Source organism: Sus scrofa, chromosome 6 (genome assembly GCF_054392235.1).
Source record: "Sus scrofa isolate SSC_HxYL_T2T_F1_AM1 chromosome 6, Sscrofa_HxYL_maternal_Yorkshire_Landrace_v2.0, whole genome shotgun sequence".
NCBI classification, from domain to species: domain Eukaryota; kingdom Metazoa; phylum Chordata; class Mammalia; order Artiodactyla; family Suidae; genus Sus; species Sus scrofa.
The window spans coordinates 171,798,633-171,818,933 of NC_139388.1; the positions used below are offsets into that span (position 1 = coordinate 171,798,633).

The 20,301-nt window shown below is 50.4% G+C and overlaps 1 protein-coding gene and 2 long non-coding RNA genes across 22 annotated transcripts in view; 1 reads left to right on the top strand and 2 right to left on the bottom strand.

The window, feature by feature from the left end:
• ST3GAL3 (ST3 beta-galactoside alpha-2,3-sialyltransferase 3) overlaps nt 1–20,301 on the bottom strand; it is a 231,182-nt gene that overhangs the window by 52,479 nt on the left and 158,402 nt on the right. For 14 of the 20 annotated variants that reach the window (XR_014804991.1, XR_014804989.1, XR_014804990.1 and 11 more), the window contains 1 exon segment: nt 19,956–20,048. The exons of the other annotated variants lie outside the window; for them this stretch is intronic. Coding sequence is in view for 11 of the 14 variants with exons in the window: in XM_084958571.1 (XP_084814697.1) it covers nt 19,956–20,048 (93 nt within the window). In the remaining 3 variants the exon portion in view is untranslated. 20 annotated transcript variants of the gene reach the window in all.
• On the top strand, nt 3,698–11,662 carry LOC146403031 (uncharacterized). Its single transcript, XR_014808537.1, has 3 exons — nt 3,698–6,501; nt 7,026–7,244; nt 8,771–11,662. It is a non-coding gene; the product is annotated as an uncharacterized LOC146403031 (long non-coding RNA).
• On the bottom strand, nt 14,460–18,175 carry LOC146403032 (uncharacterized). Its single transcript, XR_014808535.1, has 2 exons — nt 15,124–18,175; nt 14,460–14,755 (listed from the first exon to the last, which is right to left on the bottom strand). It is a non-coding gene; the product is annotated as an uncharacterized LOC146403032 (long non-coding RNA).

The following is a 20,301-nucleotide window of genomic DNA, read 5'->3' on the forward strand; positions in this document are numbered from 1 at the left end:
CAAAAGATGGCTTCTCTGGGTATTCTTCTAGCCACCCTCTCCGTGCTGCAGGCTTCCAGTGGGGGAGGGAAAGGCACTCCCAAGGCATTTTGCCCAGGCTGCCGAAGGGGACCATGAGATGTCCTTGCCTGATGCCTCTGAGAACAAGCAGCGTTGAAAAAAATATGCGGGTGTAGAGGCAACCGTGAGTGATTACAGAAGAGATCAGGGGACAGGCAAAGGCACAGCTCTTGGGTTCTGGAAGGGCATGGCCTTGAAGGGGCCCGTGAACCTTCCCGTCCACAGGCCACATACTTTCAGGAGCTGCTGACACGATCTCTTCCAACCACTGACCCCTGCCAAATGCAAAACCAAAACCAACCAAAGGAAAGGAAAAAGTTCAGCTGAATGCCGGTGAGTCAACCGTCACCACTGAACCAACGAGAGGATCATCGCGGCTTTCAAGCACTAGCAGCAAATCATGAGAATGAAGGTCCAGAGGTGCCGCAAACAAAAACGATGAAGAGGCGTGAACCCCGAAATCCACGTTAGGAAAAAGGAGGCATCCTGCACTTCCATCCACCACGGCATCAACGCTCTCGTGACATTCTGTGTCCACGTCTGACTCCCCATTTAGACTCAGGTTCTGGGGTAGGGATTATACGTTCCTGTGCATCCTTGGTACCCGGCAGAGTATCCAGGGGGTGGAGATGCTTGTAAGATAAATCATGGGGAAAGGCTGGGAAAGGAGGGTAAGCAAATAGTTTTCAGGCTGAGAAATCTGGCGAAGAAGAGGGATAAATAACAATGAATCAGTGAAATATCAAGAAAAAACTTCTTCCACTGCATCAGAGACATGAGGAAACCATCAAGGAGCAGTATCAAGACTTACTCATAAGAATATCATTCAGGGAGTTCCCGTCGTGGCGCAGTGGTTAGCGAATCTGACTAGGAACCATGAGGTTGCAGGTTCGATCCATGGCCTTGCTCAGTGGGTTGACGATCCGACGTTGCTGTGAGCTGTGGTCTAGGCCGGCGGCGACAGCTCCGATGAGACCCCTAGCCTGGGAACCTCCATATGCCGCAGGTGGGGCCCTAGAAAAGGGCAAAAAGACAAAAAAAAAAAAAAAAAAAAAGAATGTCATTCATAGCAATGTTGTTTATAATAGAAAGAAACAGGGAAAAACGAAAAACGGAAAGGAGATGGGTGTTTCGCCTCCACTCTGGATGCTTCATGGGCCCTTCGAGGGCGGCGTCTCCCCAGATGAACAGCTGCCCCCTTGCCCTTCCCCTGTGTTCTCTGCGTGAGCAAGTGGCGCCGCCATCTCCCCAGCTGATTCTCCGAAACAGGATCTGGGGACCGTTTTCACTCTGTCCTCTCGCACACCCTACCCCAGCCCTCTCGTGTCACGTCTCCTCCCCTGACGCCGGGCCACCCCTCCCGGGGGCTCCCCCCTCAGCGTCACCGCCTCTAAATCCTTTCCCCACAGTGGAGGTCATGACCTTCGAAAGCACAAACCCGATGCTGTTGCTCCCTCGAAACCGTTGCTGGCCTCTGATGAAGGGCCAACGCTTCGGCGTGGCTTTCCAGGCCCTTCCGCTCGGTCTGTGCTCCAGACGTGCTCCTGCCTGTGCATCTCCTTCCCTCAGTGTGAGCGCGTCTCCTGATTCTTTGCCAGGTCGGTTTCTAACTGTCCTCCAACAGTCAGCACAGGTGGCACCTCCTCCAGGAAGCCCTACCCGCCTGCTCAGTGCCCTCCTCTGGGTGTGCACGGCTCCTTGGCTAGCTCTGTCTCTCCCATGCACCCAGGTCCTGGGGAGCAGTGACTGCTTCCTACTTACCACTGCCCCCTAAAGTGCTGCACAGGGCTTGGCAGAGAGAGGGTGTCCAGGGACTGGGGAAGGGGCGGTATCTGCCTGGGACCCCGGGGGTCAAGAGCGGGGCAAGCAGTCACCAAGGGGAGGGCCCGGATCTGTAAGGTCCGGTCCCGGCCCCCCAGAGGTGAGGACGTGGGAGGCATGCTCCATGCCCGGGGCGCTCTCTGCCACACTGGAGCCTCCGCAGGGTGGGGGATTAAGACCGCACAGACCACCCAATTCTGGGGCAGGCGCTGGCCGAATGACAGAGCCGCAGCTCCTCCTGGCCAGTCCTCGTTCTTTACGGCCTCTGAACTGCAGGAAGAGAAACTGCTCACCCGCAGTCTGAAGCTTTTCGTGACTTGTGCGGAAGAAACAGCATCAACAGCCTTTTGTTTGGGCTTGTTGACTTGGGTGAACATGCCAAGAAGACTGGCTCAGAAGTCTTTTCAGATGTCATTTCTGTCTCTTTAGAACTCTGCTCCATGAAAGCCATTCACAAGCCAGTTTTTCTGCGGCTACAAAGCTGTCGGTCCCGCCACAGCTCTCAGAGCTACTGTGTGACACATGCCTGGGAGGTGATGCTGTGACCAGACCAGGGCCAGGGCAGGGGCTCTCAGCTGTTGCTCACCTTTCAACCTGGCCTGAATGTCCCCAGAGCCCTACGGCTCTGACGTATGTCCCCCAGATGGTGACCTGGCACCATGCCTGCATTTTTCAAAGCCATTTCCCCAGTGTCCAACATAGGCATTCAACAAAAATGCATTAAACGAGTTAACAAACAGACATGCAATGACCAATTATTTGAGCTTACTCGGGGAGCCCATCCAAGTCAATGTTTTGATGGAAGAACTATCTAGAATTTAATATTTTCTTGGAATAAATTTATCAGGCTCTTCCCATTGCGACTGTGGGCGGTGTGGCTGCTGGAAGGAAGCGCAGAGGGCTGGGTTTGGGGGACCGTGCACTTGGATGTGGCATGAGAAGGTCAGCAGGAGGCCCACGTCCACGTCCTGCTGCAAGCCACAGTCGGCTGGGACAAGTGTGCTGATGGAACAGACAGAGGCGAGGAAAATGGGAGCTGTCCCCAGTTCGTTCCCAGTAGGGAGGACACGGGGTAAATTAAAGGTGAAAGTTAGACAAGGATTAGTGGAGGATGCAGGAGGGAAGTGCGGTGTGATGTGTGAAGGGTTTACAGACAGAGATGCACGAGGAGCCTTGGGAGTCCCGGGTTGACCTCTGCCCTGAGACCCAGGGCAAAGCCCGCAGAGGGGTCGCCGTCTGGGCTGGAGTTTGAGAGATGGACAATGAGAGGCGGGACGTCCCAAACAGCGTGCCAGAGACTGCCCTGCTCTGCGGCAGGTGACACAAATTCGAGCTGCTTATTGTCATCAAAGTAGCGGTTTGCAAGCAGAGACGTGCGGGGAGAGTGTGCCAGGCTGTGGAACCAGCGTGTGCAAAGGCCGAGAGGCACACAAGGCAACAGTCTGCAGGGCACGGCCACCAGGGGTTAGGGCACCCTTGGGCACCCGTTCCCTGGTGCTCTGACTGGCTCTGTCAGGGGATCAGAGACTTTTTTTTCTTAAACTAAATTATCAGTTGCATCCTGTGCGGCTGAAGTTGCCAAAAGCCACACTTCCTGATGTGGGGAGGCATTCCTGTATCAACAAATGCCCATCACCTGGGTCTGTGTGCACAGTGTGTGCAGGTCCTGACGGCTCCCAGCGAGACACATCACCGGAAGGCCCCGATGGGCGCTGCGGCGGTCGGGCGCTGAGGCCAGAAAGGCGGGAGCGATCACCACCGCGCCCGCGCACTCCCTGCGGCCGGCACCAGCCCCCCCCATCCCCCCCCACCCCGCGCACGCGCAGGGACATCCGCTGGCGGAATCCTCGTAACCGCCCCCGAGGCAGGAACCGTGCAGGTGAGGATGCTGAAGGGGGCCCTGGCGAAGGGACGTGTCCAAGGCCACTCAGCTGGCTCAGCAGCGAAGCTGGGATTCAAAGCCAGGCTCATCCAACTCCCAAACCCAAGCTCTTGTCACCTGTCCAGACATCGGAAGGGGAGCCCCGCCTCATTCAGTCTTTGTGAAGAGAGCAGGACCGAGATGCCGTGAACGTGGCAGGGGTCCCTGCAAGGCTCCAACCTCCAGGATCACTGACCTGGGGGTGACATCAGCGGGCACAGGTGCCCCCTCCCCACTTGCCCTGACCATCCTCAGCCCAGTGCCAAGCAAAGAGAGTCTGAGTGTGATCGGACCGCTTCTGCCTCAGCTACAAAGTTCTCTACTTCCTGAGATCCAGGGCAACCTTCAGAAAAGGGCTGAGAGGGAGGCAGTAATGGGGCCACTGACAGCCCGGGAAGATGAGCAAAAGCTCCAGCTGGGAGGGACCACGGGGCCGCGCCCCGCACTCCCTGCACCCAGCTCCTGAGCCCCGTCTGCAAGGGGCTCCAGACTGGACGAGGATGAGACCTGCTGTCACAGAGGCTGGCCCTGCGGATCCAGAGGCAGGACAGGGCATGGCTCGCCCTTCCCTTCTCCCTTCAGCAAACACGCCTCCAGAGAGTCCCTGAGCCACTACAGGAGCAGAGACGGATAGAGCCAAGCTCACCGCTCAGCCTGCAGCCTGCAGCCTGCAAGGCAGCCGTGCCTGCGCTGACGGCTCCCCTTGGCCAGCCTGCAGCCCCTGAACCCTTTGAGGCCTGCCTACAATTTGCACGGCAGCAAAGGAACGCATCTCCGCCAGGGTCAGTGACTTGGCTGGAGCCTGCTGGAGACGGGGCTGGGTCAAGGGCCCCAGTCTCCCAGAGGAACAGTCATTCTGCCAGCCTCGAACACAGGGTGGAGGGGAGGTGGGGGGGGCTGCCTCTGGCACCGCCTCAGGAACACTAGGCTACCAGCAGAACTGGCTACAGGGGCAGCTGCTGACTGTAGTTTACAAAGGCCGTTGCCCCATCACGGAACCTAATTCCCTCAATGACCCCCTCGGGGGCAGGGGAGGAGCGGAGACAAGCCCACCGTGGGGGAAGGGCCCTGGATGTCAGGGGCACCTGTGCACGCGACAGCCTCTGAGCAGGAAGAGAACCGCGCGGGTGCAGGGCAGCCGCTTAGCGAGGGTGAAAAGGTCCTGAGGGCGCGCACACAGCTGAGCCGAGTCCCGCCTCCATCCCGGTGGCTGGTCCTCGGGCTGTGCAGGCGGGTGAGTGGGGGAGCTGGGGGATGCGCTGGAGACAGCCCTCCACCTGGCCAGAACCCGGCTGGTGACAGCCGCCGCCGCCAGATGCAAGGGTGCAGGCAAGTGGGGATGGCAGGCACCGAGCCAGCCCCAGGCACCAAACCCACAGAGCTGGTTCCTGAGCCCAGGCCTCCCGTACCTGCCTTGCCCAATTAGGGGTACACTTGGGGAGCCTTGCTCCATTTAGGGGTATGCTTCTCGGGGCAGCTGATCTCTGGCCAGACACTCTTTCTTGAGGGATTGAGCATCAGACTACAAGATGCCCTGCTTTCAAACCGAGGGCCCTCCAGTTGTCCTGCTGCAGGGAACGCCCCTGGACTAAGCCCTAGGAACATACGGAGGGAAGCAAGATGAGAGGCACAGAGGTGTCGGGGCCCAGCTGTCAACAGGCCCGCCGTTGGGACGCTGTGAGCAGACAGGCTGGTGTTTCGCCCATGAGGGTCTCCCGAGGGCAGAGACCGCGTAGCCCAGTCCTGTCCACAGCACCCTGGACAACCTCGTCTGCCTTCCCTGTGAGATGCGTACGGGGATTCTCTCCATTCTGCTTTCTCCAGGCCAGACCTCCTTCCAGAGTGATTCACTGAACTCAGGCTCCTGGGTGGGGTGGTGGCTTCCCTCTGGCTGCCTCCCTTGCCTCGGCCTGGGCTCCGTGCACAGCACGGGGGCAGAGAGCTCACGTGACAAGGGGCAGGCGTGGCCTGGTGTCCTGCCTCCACCCGGGAGAGGTGAGGCTTCAGCCCTGCTTCTCCCCTCCAGCTCTAGCTATTTACCTGGGGAGGCCAGTCACCCAGGGATGTCCCCTGCCCCCATCCCCGGGGTCCAGACAGAGCAGGGACAGCAGGACCAGGTCGTGAAGCCGCCAGCATCCTCCTCTCTGCAGAGCCTCTGCTCTGCCCCCAGACCTGTCTGGGTGGCGCGCTGACCTGGGCCCTCCCTCTGGCTGAGCAGCCGTGGCTGGGCTGCCGTTCCTGGCCTGGAGCCCCGCACGGCACGCAGCTCAGGAGAAAGGCCAAGGTCACGTTCTGTGCTTTCAGCAGCTCTTGCTCCTCACAGGCAGCAGAGCTCCCCACGTGGGGATCTTGTACCTGAACCAAGAAAAGCAAAGCTGCTAAGCTGACAGGATCAATCTCCAAGTACCGCAGGAATGCAGCCCGCCAGCCTGCTCTCACCAGGCGCTGAGCTTCTAAGCGCATCTCGGGTTCCTGCTCTCTGGCAGAGCCTGGAGCTGGGTCCGAGAGCGGAGAAGCTGCTCCCACCAGAGGGTCTGACGCTGCTCCTGAAGCCCCAGGATCCCCTGCCCCAGGAATTCCGCCAGTCAACCTCTCATCGCCCCTCCCCGCTGCGGGGCCTCGTGTCCTCCGGCCTCACCCTTCGGGAGCACCCACACCTGGCTATGTGTGTGCCTGAGTGCTGCCCCCTCAGCCCCAAGGTCAGTAGGTACAGGTGAGGAAAGGGAGGTTTAGCGAGGTTAAGCCGACTGGCCCTACTCACTTCCAAAGCCCGCGCTCTGATCGCTAGAGTCTATGCCTCTCAAACCACCTGTGAAACACCAGAATTTGTTTTGTTTTTTTCTTTTTCTTCTTTTTGGAGCAGGGGGCAGGGATTGAACTTGAGCCACAGCAGTGACAACAATCCCTAAGTGGAACGCCACCGGGGAACTCCTGTTTGGCTTTTTAAATTTCAATTCCGTGACAGAGAATGGCTACTTTTTATTTTTTCTTATAATTTTATGATTTCTATTTTTAGAATGATTCTTTTATAAAGTATCATAAAAGTGAAACACTAGAAAAATCAAAACACATATATAAAATATAAGCTTCATTTACAAATGATTAGATTCGACTGACAAAAACGTACTCTACTTGGTACAGACAGTTCTAAAACTTTATTTTCAATTTCTCAAAACTCCTGTTGTAGAGCAGTTCACATCACTTTTGCTTCTGCACGTAACAGGCTCCCAGCTGACTGACGCCTGCCGGGGCATTCTGCCAAGGATTCTCGGTAGAAAAGTTAGAGGCAGGATGCGACATAGCTTCTCCGGTGCTGAACTGGAGCAGGAGAAGAGACACGCTCTGATGGCATCAGGAGCAGCGAGCAGACTGAGATCTAGCACCTCAACTACAGCACAAGAACCCTACCAGGGGCACCTGCAACAGTCCCCTGTGCGAAGAGGTGTGGGTCCCTAGTCACCTAGGCAAGGAGATCTTCCCAAAGAAAACACAACTCTGGCCCTGTACTGTGGGCCCGCCTGGGAAGGTGGGAAGGCAGAGCAGAGAGGAAGGAGATGGAGAGCGGAACTAGAGGGTCTCGGGGGGCTGGGTTCCTGCCAAGGTTGGGGACGCAGGAGGCGTAGGCTGAGACGAGAAGTGGGAATTAACTTCAAAGCAGACCACGGATTGGTTCCCAGGGGAGGTCAGAACAGCTGCCACTTAGAAACATGTGAAAATAAAAAAAAAAAAAAGGATGGCAGAGAAACCAACAGGACACAGATGGCAATTCCTCCAGCTTCAAGCAGGAGTCCAGGTCAGGGACAGGCGTGGGGTCTGCCTGGCCCAGGCGGGGCTGTCAGCCCCTGGGGCACTCCGCAGAGGAGCTCTGCTTATTGAGCGCGCCGCCCTTCCCAGGAAGGCCCAGCCCCTGAGGGCTCCACTGAGGGGGGCCTCCTGAAAATACTTGAGACACTCGCCCGTCGAAAGATGCCTGTCACCCCCTATCGGCTCCCGGTTCAGAGCCATGATTCAGGACATAAGGTGGGTGGATTCCTGGCTCTGTGCTACGGTGACCTCGGTAAGCCTCGGCGTTTTCATCTGCAGAGTGGACGTAACACTTATGCACAGGGCTATTCTAAAGACTCTGTGAGGGGCTGAATACGCAGTGTCAGCACAGTGGCTAAACACACAGAGCGCACAAGGGCTTTGCAAAACGGTGTGACATTTATCCGTACAGGCTGTCTGCATCTGCCAGTGGAGTGCTGGCTGTTGAGGGAGAGACTTTACACATCTCACCCGACGCTAAAGCTTTGTAGAAAACTGTCTGGTACATACAGGCGGCTCCAGAAAGAGTTATAGCACAAAGGATGCGGTAGCTGTCATCACCGGGTCTACGGCAGGATAGCAGCGCTAATAAGGCAGCTTCTGGAGGGTGAAGAAACCAGAGTTTCTGCGTCCAAGGTCTAGAAGAGGTTGGGGAATCAGAGCTCAGGGGGAAGGGACAGGCTTCCCTGGAGAAGGTGGACTCAGGGTCAGGACTCAATGTCTAACTGGATATTTGGTTGAGAAAGGAAGGAGAAAGAATAACACCCAGATTTCTGGTTCAGGTGACAGAGCAAACAGTGGGGTCATTCACGGAAACAGGCAACGTGGACCGATTAGAATTTAGGTGGAAATTAGGTGAGCAGGATACACTGAGCCTGAGATGCTCGAGAGTCATCCACGTGGAGCTGTCCAGCAGGAAGTGGGATATTCGGGTCTGGAGATCAGAGAGATTTGGGTGCCAAACAGATTTGAGAGTCATCAACACATATGTGTTAACTGAAGCAGTGTCACAGAGGAGGGGAGGGGAGGGGGAAGGGAGGGGAGGGAAGGGGAGGGGGAGGGGAGGGGAGGGGAGGGGGAGGGGGGGGAGAAAAGAGAAGAGAAAAGGGGGGCGCCTAACTGAACCTTGGCAGAAATTAACACTTTTTTACCTCACCATTTAAGAGGCTGCTTGTAAAAGAGACTGAGGAGGAATAACAGAGAAAGAGGAGAACCGGAAAGGAAAAGGGTTACAAAACGGTCCAGAGGGAGGAAGAGGTCGATGCTGCCGGATGCTCCAGAGAGGTCAGAAAAAGAGTCCGCCCAACTGGATTTGTCAGGGATCCTTTCGGGGGATCTGGACAAGCGCGTTTCTAGGAGGGAGGCATGTGAGAGGGAGCGAGACTGCAGGGGTTGGGAGTCAGGGGACACGAGGGAGGGGAGAGAGCGATAGTGACAGGTCCCCTGCACACTCCTGGGCAGGGGCAACCGTCAGCCTGCTCCCGTCTCGACAATGATTCTGCTCTCGACGCCTCTGTCATTTACAGTCAAGTATGCCTCTCATCGCACCACTCCTCCCTGGTGCTGTAGCGATAAAAGTCCCAGAATCCATGGAGGGCAGAGAGGGAGGCGCTTTGGAATGGGGGGATACCAGACACCCAGCTACCCTGGCCAGGAAGCCCATAAACTTTCAAGTCCCCAGGGCAGTGCACTAGGCCTTCTGCACCTTCTCAGGCAAAAGGGTCCCAGGACAGGCTGCAGGGGTTCTGTCAACACTCCAGATTTCCCGCCTCAGAGAGCTCAGGTTTCAAAGTGCACCCCTCTGCACTCTGGGGAACTCGGCCAGCCTGGACCACGGCAGGGATTCCTAAGCAGTGTGAGAGCCACAGACGCATGCCATGCACCCTAGGCTTCCCAAAGCAAGGAGCGTCTCAAAAGAAGAGAGGTTTTCCTCTCTAGAGCTGGGCCAGAGGGCAGCTTCCACACCCGTGCCTCCTGAGCCCCTACCAGGCATCTGGTAGACCTCTGTGCTCTGGCCCCTCGCCACCCTGTCCGAGAGGCAGCAGCTGTAAGAGGCAGCAGAATGTGGCAGGGAAGCCTGTGGGCTGTGGTCAGAGCGCTCGGTTCGCAATTGGGCTTCATCACTTGGCAGGCGTGTGACCTCAGGCAAACCGCATGACTTCCTTACGCCTCCGTTTCCTCGGAGTTATAGCTGCATTAGTATGAAGGATTGCTGGGAGGATTAAAACAGAAAAAAGTAGGAAAAGGCCCTAGCGGAGGATGTGACATGTCAATACCGAGACCTCAGCGGGTGTTGGCCACCCGTGTCGCTGCTGCCGGTGCTGGTCTGCAGCTTGGGCACGGCCTGGATGTGGGACCTGCTTTCCACTGAAACGGCCCCAGGCTTGGCGGATGGATGCCATGCTCGCTCCCGATGCGGAGGCCTCCGCTGGTCACCACCCAAGAGAAACGATTCTCCGTCTTTCACCAAAGCACACGAAGCCGCGCAAATGCATACAGCAAAGCGTCGCTAGGAAAATGGGGAGCGTCAATTCAGATTTTATGAGTTACTTTTTTTTTCTTTAAACCTACATTTTAAATGTTTACCATGACCCATTCTGGGATCTTTATTTCTTCCTGAAAAAAAACTTACCTGCTTTAACGAGTCATTGAGAAAAGAGAATTCACGTAGTGTCTAACATTACATTTTGCTGGAATGGTCGAACATTTATAGCCCAAAACACGCCATCTCGTTTCATTCTCTTGACTAATGAGTGACATAAGGCTCTGACTCCTCCAAGATCACACACAGCCTGTTTAGTGAGAAAGCTGTGAGAGAACGTTGTGTCTCCAAATCTCTCTCGTTCCAACCTACCATGTATGGGTACATGTCAAGACAATTATTTTTCTTCAGTAACCCTCTCCACTGAAAGAGTGCTTTATTAAGATTCCTCACACGCTCACAATTTCAATCTCCCAAGGGGAGAAATTAATATCCATTCACGAAACAAGCATTAAGTGCCTACTAAGTGCTAAAGCCTCTGCTAAGTTTGGCAGCCGCGAACAAGATTGTGTCTCTATGCTAAGAAGTGCAGCGCCTACCACGGGGAAGGAAGAGCAGCACACGATGACAGTACAGTGACAGAGCCGTGGGTGGGGCACGGCAGGGGTACAGGTCAAGAGCAACTGGGCGTGCGCCGTGGGGCGGAAGTCAGAGAAGATGTTCCATATTCCAGGGGACCAATGGATGAAAAGCCCCAATCCGGTGTTTCTCGCGCAGGGCAGATGCTCGACACAGTTGAGTTCCTTTGGATCGCATGCCCCCTCTTCCCCGCCTCTCTCATTAGAGGAAGATGTATCAGGCAGGCAAGTCTTGAGGAAGGAGAGGAGAATTTCCCAACAGTCAGCACAAAAGCGTGAGATGGAGCAGGCTGGCTTCCCAGAGAGGCAGGACCCCGCAGCGTGGACTGGTCGGTCCATCAGTATCCCTCCATCACCATGGCCTGTCCCCAGCCTGTGCCCAGGGGTGGGGGTCCGTGACTGGGCAGGCTCAAGGAGGAGCGAGGCTTAGGAAGTGAGTGAGAATATACTTCACACAGCACTTGGCAATAATACAAAAAATAACAGAGAAAAATGTAATGGTTTGTTTTTATTAGAGGGTGTCAAAACTTCTATGTCAAAAGAGCTGCGTTAAGACCCTTTGTGTCAAAATACTATGGCTATAAAATCAAAATCCTGAATTACTTAGACCTTTTTGATCAAAATACGAAGAAACATCAGCTACCCCCAAGGAAAAAAAATTAAATGAACCTAGATTTCCAACACCAAGGATCATGCCTAACACCAAAACCAAGACTTTATCAGACAGATCAGAGCTGAGAGACTTCTCTGCCATCAGAGCTTCCTCATAAGAAATGTTAAAAGAAGTCCTTCCAGCAGAAGAAAAACAAACCCAACAGGAATACGTATCTACACAAAGGAAGAAAGACCAACCACAAGCTGGAGTTTATAGACTTTATACATAAACTTAGTAAAACTGAGTAGTTTGTGGGTAACTATAAAAGACTGTTTTGTTTCGGTTTTTTGTCTTTTTTGCCTTTTGTAGGGCCACTCCCGCGGCATGTGGAGGTTCCCAGGCTAGGGGTCAAATCGGAGCTGTAGCCACCAGCCACAGCCATGCAGGATCCGAGCCGCGTCTGCAACCTACACCACAGCTCAGGCAACGCTGGATCCTTAACCCACTGAGCAAGGCCAGGGATCGAACCCACAACCTCATGGTTCCTAGTCGGATTTGCCAACCACTGAGCCATGAGGGAACTCCTATAAAAGACCTCTTCATCCTAACATGCAAAAACCTCTAAAATTTAAACTGTGGTAAAGTATACATAACACGAAGTGCACCATGTTCAGCAGTTTTAAGTGTACAGTTCAGCAGCGCTAAGTACTGTCACATTATCCTGCACTCAGTCTCCAGACTCTTTATATAATCGTGAAATGGAACCTCTATTAAATATCCATTAAACACCAGCTCCACATAACCCCCGTCCCAGATTCAGGTAACCCCCATTCTATCTTCTACCGCTATGAATCTGACTATTCCAGGTAATTCACATATGGGGAATAATCCGCCACAGAAAAGAACAAAATAATGCCACTTGCAGCCACGTGGATGGATGCAACCAGACAGTCTCATACTAAATGAAGTAACGCAGAAAGAGAGAGAGAGATACCATGTGCTATCACTGACATGTGGAATCTAAAATACGGCACAGATGAACCTCTCCACAAAACAGAAACAGACTCACAGGCACAGAGAACAGACCTGCTGTTGCCAAGGGGGCGGGGGAGGATAGGTGCAGATATCGCATGTAGGACAGATAAGCCGTGAGGTCCTGCTGTACAGCACAAGGAACTCTATCCAATCGCTCGGGATGGAGCACAGGAACGTGTGGACGAAACCGTGAGAAAAAGGACGTACACACATGGGTGACTGGGTCACTCTGCTGTACAGCAGAAGGGCCGCAACACTATAAATCAACTACACGCTACCAAAACAAAAACATCGGGGAGCAAAAGCAGCCTGTCTTCCTTTTATTTCACTTAGCATAATGTCCTCAAGTTTCAGCCACATAGCAGCATGTGTCCTAATTTCCTCTCTACTTAAGGCCGAATAATATTCCATATATCCACCCACATACACACGCCACAATTTCTCTTTTCATCTGTTGATGGACACTTGGGTTGCTTTGTCTAGTGCAAATAATGCTGCTATGAACATGGGTGCGCGAATATCTCTTTGAGACCCTGCTTTCGTTTCTTCTGGGTACATACCCAACAGTGGAAATGCGGGGTCATAGAGTAATTCAATTTTCAGTTTTTTGAGAAACCACTGCAGTGTTTTCAATAGTGGCTGCATCACTACTTTACCATGCTACCAAGAGTGCACAGAGGTTTCCACTGCTCCACACCCTTGTCAGCACTTGCTATTTTCTGCTTTTTTTTTTTTTTTTTTTTTGATAGCGGCCACCCTCACGCGCGTTTGAGGCAGTATCTCACTGTGGTTTTGATCTGCGTCTCTCCAGTGACCAAGGATGTTGGTCATCTCCTCATGTGCTTATCAGCCATTTGCATATCTTCTCTGGAGAAACGTCCACTTGAGTCCCTTGCCCATTTCTTGTTGGTGTTGCGTTTTTAGGAGTTCTTTATATATTCTGGACAATAACACCACATCAGATATATGATTTGCAAATATTTTCTCCCATTCCATAGGTTGCCTTTTCCTGGTCATTTTCAATTGGCTTTAAATTATTAACTATTCAAAACAAAAATAAAAAAAGACAGTGTTGTGAGTTATAATATAGATGTCAAACACATGACAAAAATAGCACAAAGGCCAGGGAAGTATACTGTTCTGAAGTTCGTAAGCTCTACGTGAAGAGCTACAATGTTATTTGAGAATAGACTACAAATTACAGACGTAAGTTGTGAACTCTAGGATAATCATGAAAAACATAAAACAAAGAGGCATACCTATTAAACCCACAGGGACAATAAAAAGAAACTGTAAAATGCACTCAATTAATCCAAGAGGAGTTAGGAAAAGAAAGAGCAGAAAGAAAGAAAGGGAAAACTAATAGCAGATGGTAGATTTAAACCCAGCTACGATGATGATTCCATTAAATATAAACGTTATAAACACGTGGGTAAAAGGCGGCCACTGTCAGACTGGAGAAAAAAGGAAGTCTCACCTGTATGCTCGTCAAGAAACCCATTCTAAGTATAAAAGGACAGATATGTTAATTGTAAAATGAGGGCAGCTGCCAACCACACGCCTACGGCCCAGCTTCTCTGATGCTCAAGGGTATAAACACACATACTCCTTCCCCACCGAAGAAGGTAAAAGGGTCGATTTCAGAAAAAGAAGTATTGCCAGCAAAAAGGGACATTTCGGAACAATGGAGGAATCAGTTCAGCAAGGGGATACGACAATCCTAAGGGCACATGCACTAAATGGCAGAGCTTCCAAATACACTGAAGCAAAACCTGAGAGAGACTTCAACATCCTTCTGTCAGTAATTGACAGAAAATCAGCAGAGACATAGACTTGAGATACACTCTCAACCAACCCAGTCTAATTACAATTTGAGAATACCCCAAAACCTCAGAGTATTTTCAAGTGCACCTAGAAGACCCACAGAGAGAGACCATATTTTATCCCATAACTCAAGTCTCAACCAATTTAAAAGTATTAAAATCATACAAAGCATACTCTCTGACTGCAACAAAAATAAACCAGAAATCTATAATATATCTGGAACATCCTCAGATATTTCCAAATAAAGCAAAAAAAAAAAAAAAAAAAAAAACTTCAGAAAAATATAGAGGGAAATTAAATGATTACAAAGGAATTAAATCTATGGTCTAACCTTTTATCTTAAGGCACAAAGAAAAAAAGGATGAAACCTAAAATAAATGGAAGGAGTTCCCATTGTGGCTCAGAGACAACAAACCTGACTGGTATCCATGAGGACAAAGGTTTGACCCCTGGCCTTGCTCAGTGGGTTAAGGATCCAGTGTTGCCATGGCTTCAGTGTAGGTGACAGATGTGGCTTGGATCTGACATTGCTGTGGCTGTGGTGTAGGCCAGCAGCTACAGTTCTGATTTGACCCCTAGCCTGGGAACTTCCATGTGTCACAGTGTGGCCCTAAAAAAAAAAAGACAAAAAATAACAATAAAATAAAATAATGGAAGGAAATAATAAAGGTAAGAGCAGAAATCAATAATATAGAGAAAAAAATACCAATAGGAAAAAAAGTCAAAAGCTAGTTCTTTGAAAAGATTACTAAGGAATTCTCCTTGAGGCTCAGCGGTAATGAACCTGACTAGTACTCATGAGGACAAGGGTCTGCTCCCTGGCCTTGCTCAGTGGGTTAAGAACCAGGCATTGCCCTGAGCCGTGGTGTAGGAGGCAGACAAAGCTCCGATCTGCCGTTGCTGAGCCTGTGGTGTAGGCCAGCAGCTACAGCTCCGATTTGACCCCTAGTCTGGGAACCTCCATGTGCCATGGGTGTGGCCCTAAAGAGACCAAAAAAAAAAAAAAAAAAAAAAATCAATAAAAATGATAAACCTCTAATCAAGTAGATTAGGAAAAACAGAGAAAAACACAAATTTTAATATCAGGCATGAAAGAGAAGAACTCTCTATAGAGATTCTAGCCATTAAAAGAGTAATGAGGGGGCGTTCTCTCGTGGCACAGTGGGTTAAGGATCCAGCATTGCCACTGCAGTGGCTTGGATCGCTGCTATGGCGCGGGTTTGATCCCTGGCCCAGGAACTTCCACATGCAGAACAACAACAAAAAGAGTAATAAGGGACTATTATGAATAATTCTATGCCAATAAATTCAACAACTTAGATGAAATGTGCAAATTCCTTGAAAGCCAAACTATCAAAGAAGAAACAGGAAAACCTGACTGGAAATAAGAAAGCCTTAGATCTATTAAAGAAATTTAATTCTTAATTAAAAATATCTTTCCATAAGGAAAACTTCATGCCTAGATGTCTTTGCTGATGAATCCTATCAAATATTTAAGGAAAACATCAATTCTACGCAAAACTTTCAGAAAACTGCAGATGAAGGAACAATTTTCCACTTACTCTATCAGGTCAGTTTTACCCTCATGCCAAAACTAAAGATATTACAAGAAAAGAAAACTACAGAACAGTATCTTTCATGAACAGAAAAATAAAAATCCTTATCAAACCCTGAGCAAACTGAATCTATCCATACGTGAAAATAACAATACACCAGGGCCAAAGGAAGTTTATCCTAGAAGTGAAAGATTAGTTTAATATTCAAAAATCAGTGCTCTCAAGCCTTTTGAGATGGACTGTATTCTGTCTATGGAATAGTTATCTTTGTAAATAAATGCACTTCTTACCTATTCAAAAAATAAATAAATAAAAGTCAATCAATGTGATTCACCGTATCAATAGATGAAAAAAGCTATGCGGTCATCTCAAAAGATGCAGAAAAACCAGTTGGCAAAATTCAACATCTATTCATGATAAAAAAGAACCTCAACAAGCTAGGAAAAGAAGAGTACTTCCTTTACCTGAAAAAGGTATACATGAAAAACCTTCCGCTACCACCGTAATGGTGGAAAACCACGGCAAGTACCTTCCTTCTCACCTCACCTACTCACCCCTGTACTGACGAGTCTAGCCAGTGCAATGAGGTAAGAAAGAGGCATAAGAGGCATCCAGGTTGGGAAGGAAGAAGTAAAACTGTCTTCATTAACAGAAGACAGGACTAGCATCAAAACACACATACTAGTGCCAAAACACACACAGAGATCAAAGGAACAGAAGAAGGAATTAAAAAAAAAAAAAAAGAACCACACATACATGTTTAACTGATTGTCAACAAACACGCCAAGGTAATTCCCTGGAGAAGGGAGAGTCTTTAACAAATAGTTCTGGAACAACTGCATTTCCATGTGTAAAAAATAAATCTCAGCCCTTACCTCTTTCTCTGTGTAAAAAACAACTTGAAATGGGCCCTTGACCTAAGTGTAAGAGCTAAATCTACAAAAATTCTAGAAGAGAACAATCCTTTTGACCTTGGATAGGGAAAGATTTTTTTTTTTTTTTTTTTGGCCATGCCTGCATAGAAGGAAGTTCTGGGATTGAACCCTCGCCACAGCCATAACCAGAGCCACAGCAGTGACAATGCTGGATCCTTAATCCACTGAGCCACCAGGGAACTCCAGGGAAAGACTCTTTAGATAAAACACCAACAGCAAAATGCATAAAAGGAAAAAATTAATAAAATGGACATGATCAAGTTACAAACTGCTGCTCTGTGAAAGACATCGCTACGAGAATGAAAGGACAAGCTGCAGACTGGAAGAAAATATTTGCCTATCACCTCCCTGACAAAGGGCTTCTATCCAGAGTATGTAAAGAAATCTTCTTACAATTCAATGGGATAAACAACCCACTGAAAAAAAAGCAAGAGATTTGGACGTTTCCCCAAAGATAAAAGAATGGCAAATAAGCACATGAAAATGATACTCCACATCATTAGTCATTAGTAAAACCCACATTAAAATCACAGCGAGAAAGCTCTCTAAACCTACGAGAACAGCTAAAATGCAAAAGATTGATATCAGGGATATAAAACAACCTAAACTTTCATACTCTGCTGGCAGGAGAGCAAAATAGAATAGTCACTTTGGAAAACAGTTTGGCAAATTCTTATGAAGTGAAGCATACATCCCATACACAAATGTTTACATTGGCCTTATTTGTAAGAGCTAAAAGCTGGAATTAACCCAAACGTCCTCTGACGGTTAAGTAGATAAACAGCACACAATGTTATGCCCATATAATGGAATACTATTCACCAATAAAAAGAACAAGCACTGCTATACCATGTATGAGTCTCAAATGCATCATGCTAAATAAAAGAGGCAGACTAGAAAGGCCCCTACGTGATCCATTTATATGACATTCCAGAAAAACCACAGGGGCAGTGGTTACCAGGGCCTGGGGATCAAGGGAAGGGGTAACTGCAGAGGAGCGCGAGGGAACTTCCGGGGTGCTGACGGAAAAATGTTCTCTTGGTTGTTATGGTGGCTGCACAAGGGTGTTACCCAAACTCATACAACTCGGCGTTCCCTTCGTGGCTCCGTGGTTAACAAACCCAGCTAGGATCCATGAGGATGCAGGTTCGATCCCTGGCCTTGCTCAGTGGGCTAAGGATTCAGCATTGCCATGGGTTGTGCTGTAGGTCGCAGACACGGCTTGGATCTGACATTTGCTGTGGCTGTGGTGGAGGCCAACAGCTACAGCTCCAACCGGACCCCTAACCTGGGAACCTCCATATGTCTCAGGTGCAGCCCTAAAATAGCAAAAAACAAAACAAAACAAAAAAAAAACCCTCACACAACTGTACTAATAAGTAAATTACTGTTTCCTACTTTAATAAAATTACGATACTTCTAAACAGTCATAATTTTATATTATGCAATCATTTAAAAGAGAAGATGGATCCGTTTATGCTGGTAGTAGGATAATCTCTAAGATATATTGTTAGGAGTAAAAAAAATGAAGAAAAAAAGAAAATAAAAAGATATATTGTTAGGAGTAAAAAACAAGATACAGAGTAATAAATACATTATGTTCCTGTTTATGGCAATACCGTGCTGTCTCAGAGACAGCCCTGGAGTGGGAGTATACACCCTTTGGCACCGTTTGAGTTTTTTCCGCCCCGCGTGCTTATATTACTTTCAATTAGAAAGCCCATTTACCTATAAAATTGGATTGTGATGATCGTTGTACAACTATAAATGTAATAAATTCACTGAGAAAAAAAAAAAAAAGAAAAAAGAAAGCCCATTTATACAGGTCAAGGAAAACTCACAAGTGTCTGGCCCAGGGGACTGAGCCATGTAGGTCTGAGAAAGCCATGTAAGAATATAGAGCATAGGGAGTTCCCGTTGTGGCACAGTGGAAACAGTGGAAACGAATCTGACCGGGAACCATGAGGTTGTGGGTTCGATCCCTGGCCTCGCTCAGTGGGTTAAGGATCCGGTGTTGCCGTGAGCTATAGTGTAAGTGGCAGACGAGGCTCGGATCTGGCGTGGCTGTGGCTGTGGTGTAGGCCAGCAGCTGTAGCTCCGATTCGACCCCTAGCCTGGGAACCTCCATATTCGGTGGGTGTGGCCCTAAAAAAAACAAGAATGTGGAACACAGCGCCAGACGCTTAGGTTGAGCTCAGTAAATAGCTGGGGGAAGTGAAGTATTGGAATCAAGTCAGAAGGCAGACCCTTGGATAGAGAGATCTCTATCTGAGCAGCCGATACTCAGGCAGCGGAGCCCCTGCTTGACACGAGCAGCTAAGCTTGGACTGCTTACATTAGAAGAAGAAAGGGAGCATAAAATCCAAACACCCTGGGTTTGCTTTGGGGCAAGCTGTTTGTCAGCATTCCTTTGCAAGCACATCGTGTGCCCTAACCTCGGCCTCCTAAGGGATGGGGGTACACCCCAAGAGGCCACCCCTGGGGCTCCTCTGGTGGTCTGAGGGCTATAACCTGATTCCGAGGGTCCCCAGCAGCCCCTCCTACATCCCCTCCACGTCAGACACTCCTCTAACTTTTAGAAGGAACAAAACGACCCCAAGGGTCTCGCTGCAGCTGAACTGCAGACAAGACGACGGTGGCTCGTCAGGCCCTCTTCCACCAAGGCTTCAGGAAATAAGACCCGAAGGAACAGGCAGATAAGCAAGCAAGGCCCCTTAGTGGAATCTGGTGAAAGGAACTCCCAGGGTTTGGCAGACTCTTTCAGCAAGCCTGCCATCAAGGAAATCAGGAGCTGGAGAACGCCAAATGGACAAGGCGGGAAGGTGCCAGAACAGCCAGGCTCAGAAGGTCCTCTTTATTCTCTGCTTTATTTGGATAGGCCGCCCCAGAGCCAGGTAGCTGGTCCCAGCTTCTCATGAGACCAGACCATGAGCTTCTGCGCTGTGCAGCTCCCTCTGGCTGCTGCTGGATACTGGCTTCCAGGGTGCAATCTCGTAGGTTCTACCTCCTCTTTCCCCTCCCCAGAAGCCAGCCACACCGGCAGGTGCAAGCTCCAAGAGCAGGACAGGGGCAAGGTGTAGCAAGGACCTACGGCGGGACTGGGGCAGGAACCAACCAAGGGCAGAGTCCTTTCCAGGCGCCCACTGACTCAAGGTCACAGGAGAGAAAGTACGGCACAGTCTCCCTCTCGCAGGAGCGCACCACTTGCCGCAAGGGGCAGGGTGCCTGAGGCCTGGGCCAGGCACCAGGCTGTCGAGGCGGCGGGCAGAAACAGGAGCACTTACCGGGGGAAGATGGCAGTCATCACGGCTGACGCATAGCCAGGCTTGCAAGCTCCTTCTGAAAAGTTTGCGTACTTGGTGGCCAACTCAGCAGGCCTATGGGAAGAGAAGGAGAGTCACAGCTTGCCAGGCACTGGGCAGTGGGCGACTAGCTCCTGAACTGCTGCGCGTGTTTAAACCTCGAAGAGAACTGCATGGCCTACAATCAGCACTCCGGCCCCTCTTCCACACCAGGGCTCCGGAGGTGGGGGGACGGGGGAGGCGCCAAGAGACCCTAAAGGAACAGGCAGATGCATAGCAAGACCCTGCAATGGCACTCGGTAAAAGGAGCTCGCTGGGTCCCACTCAG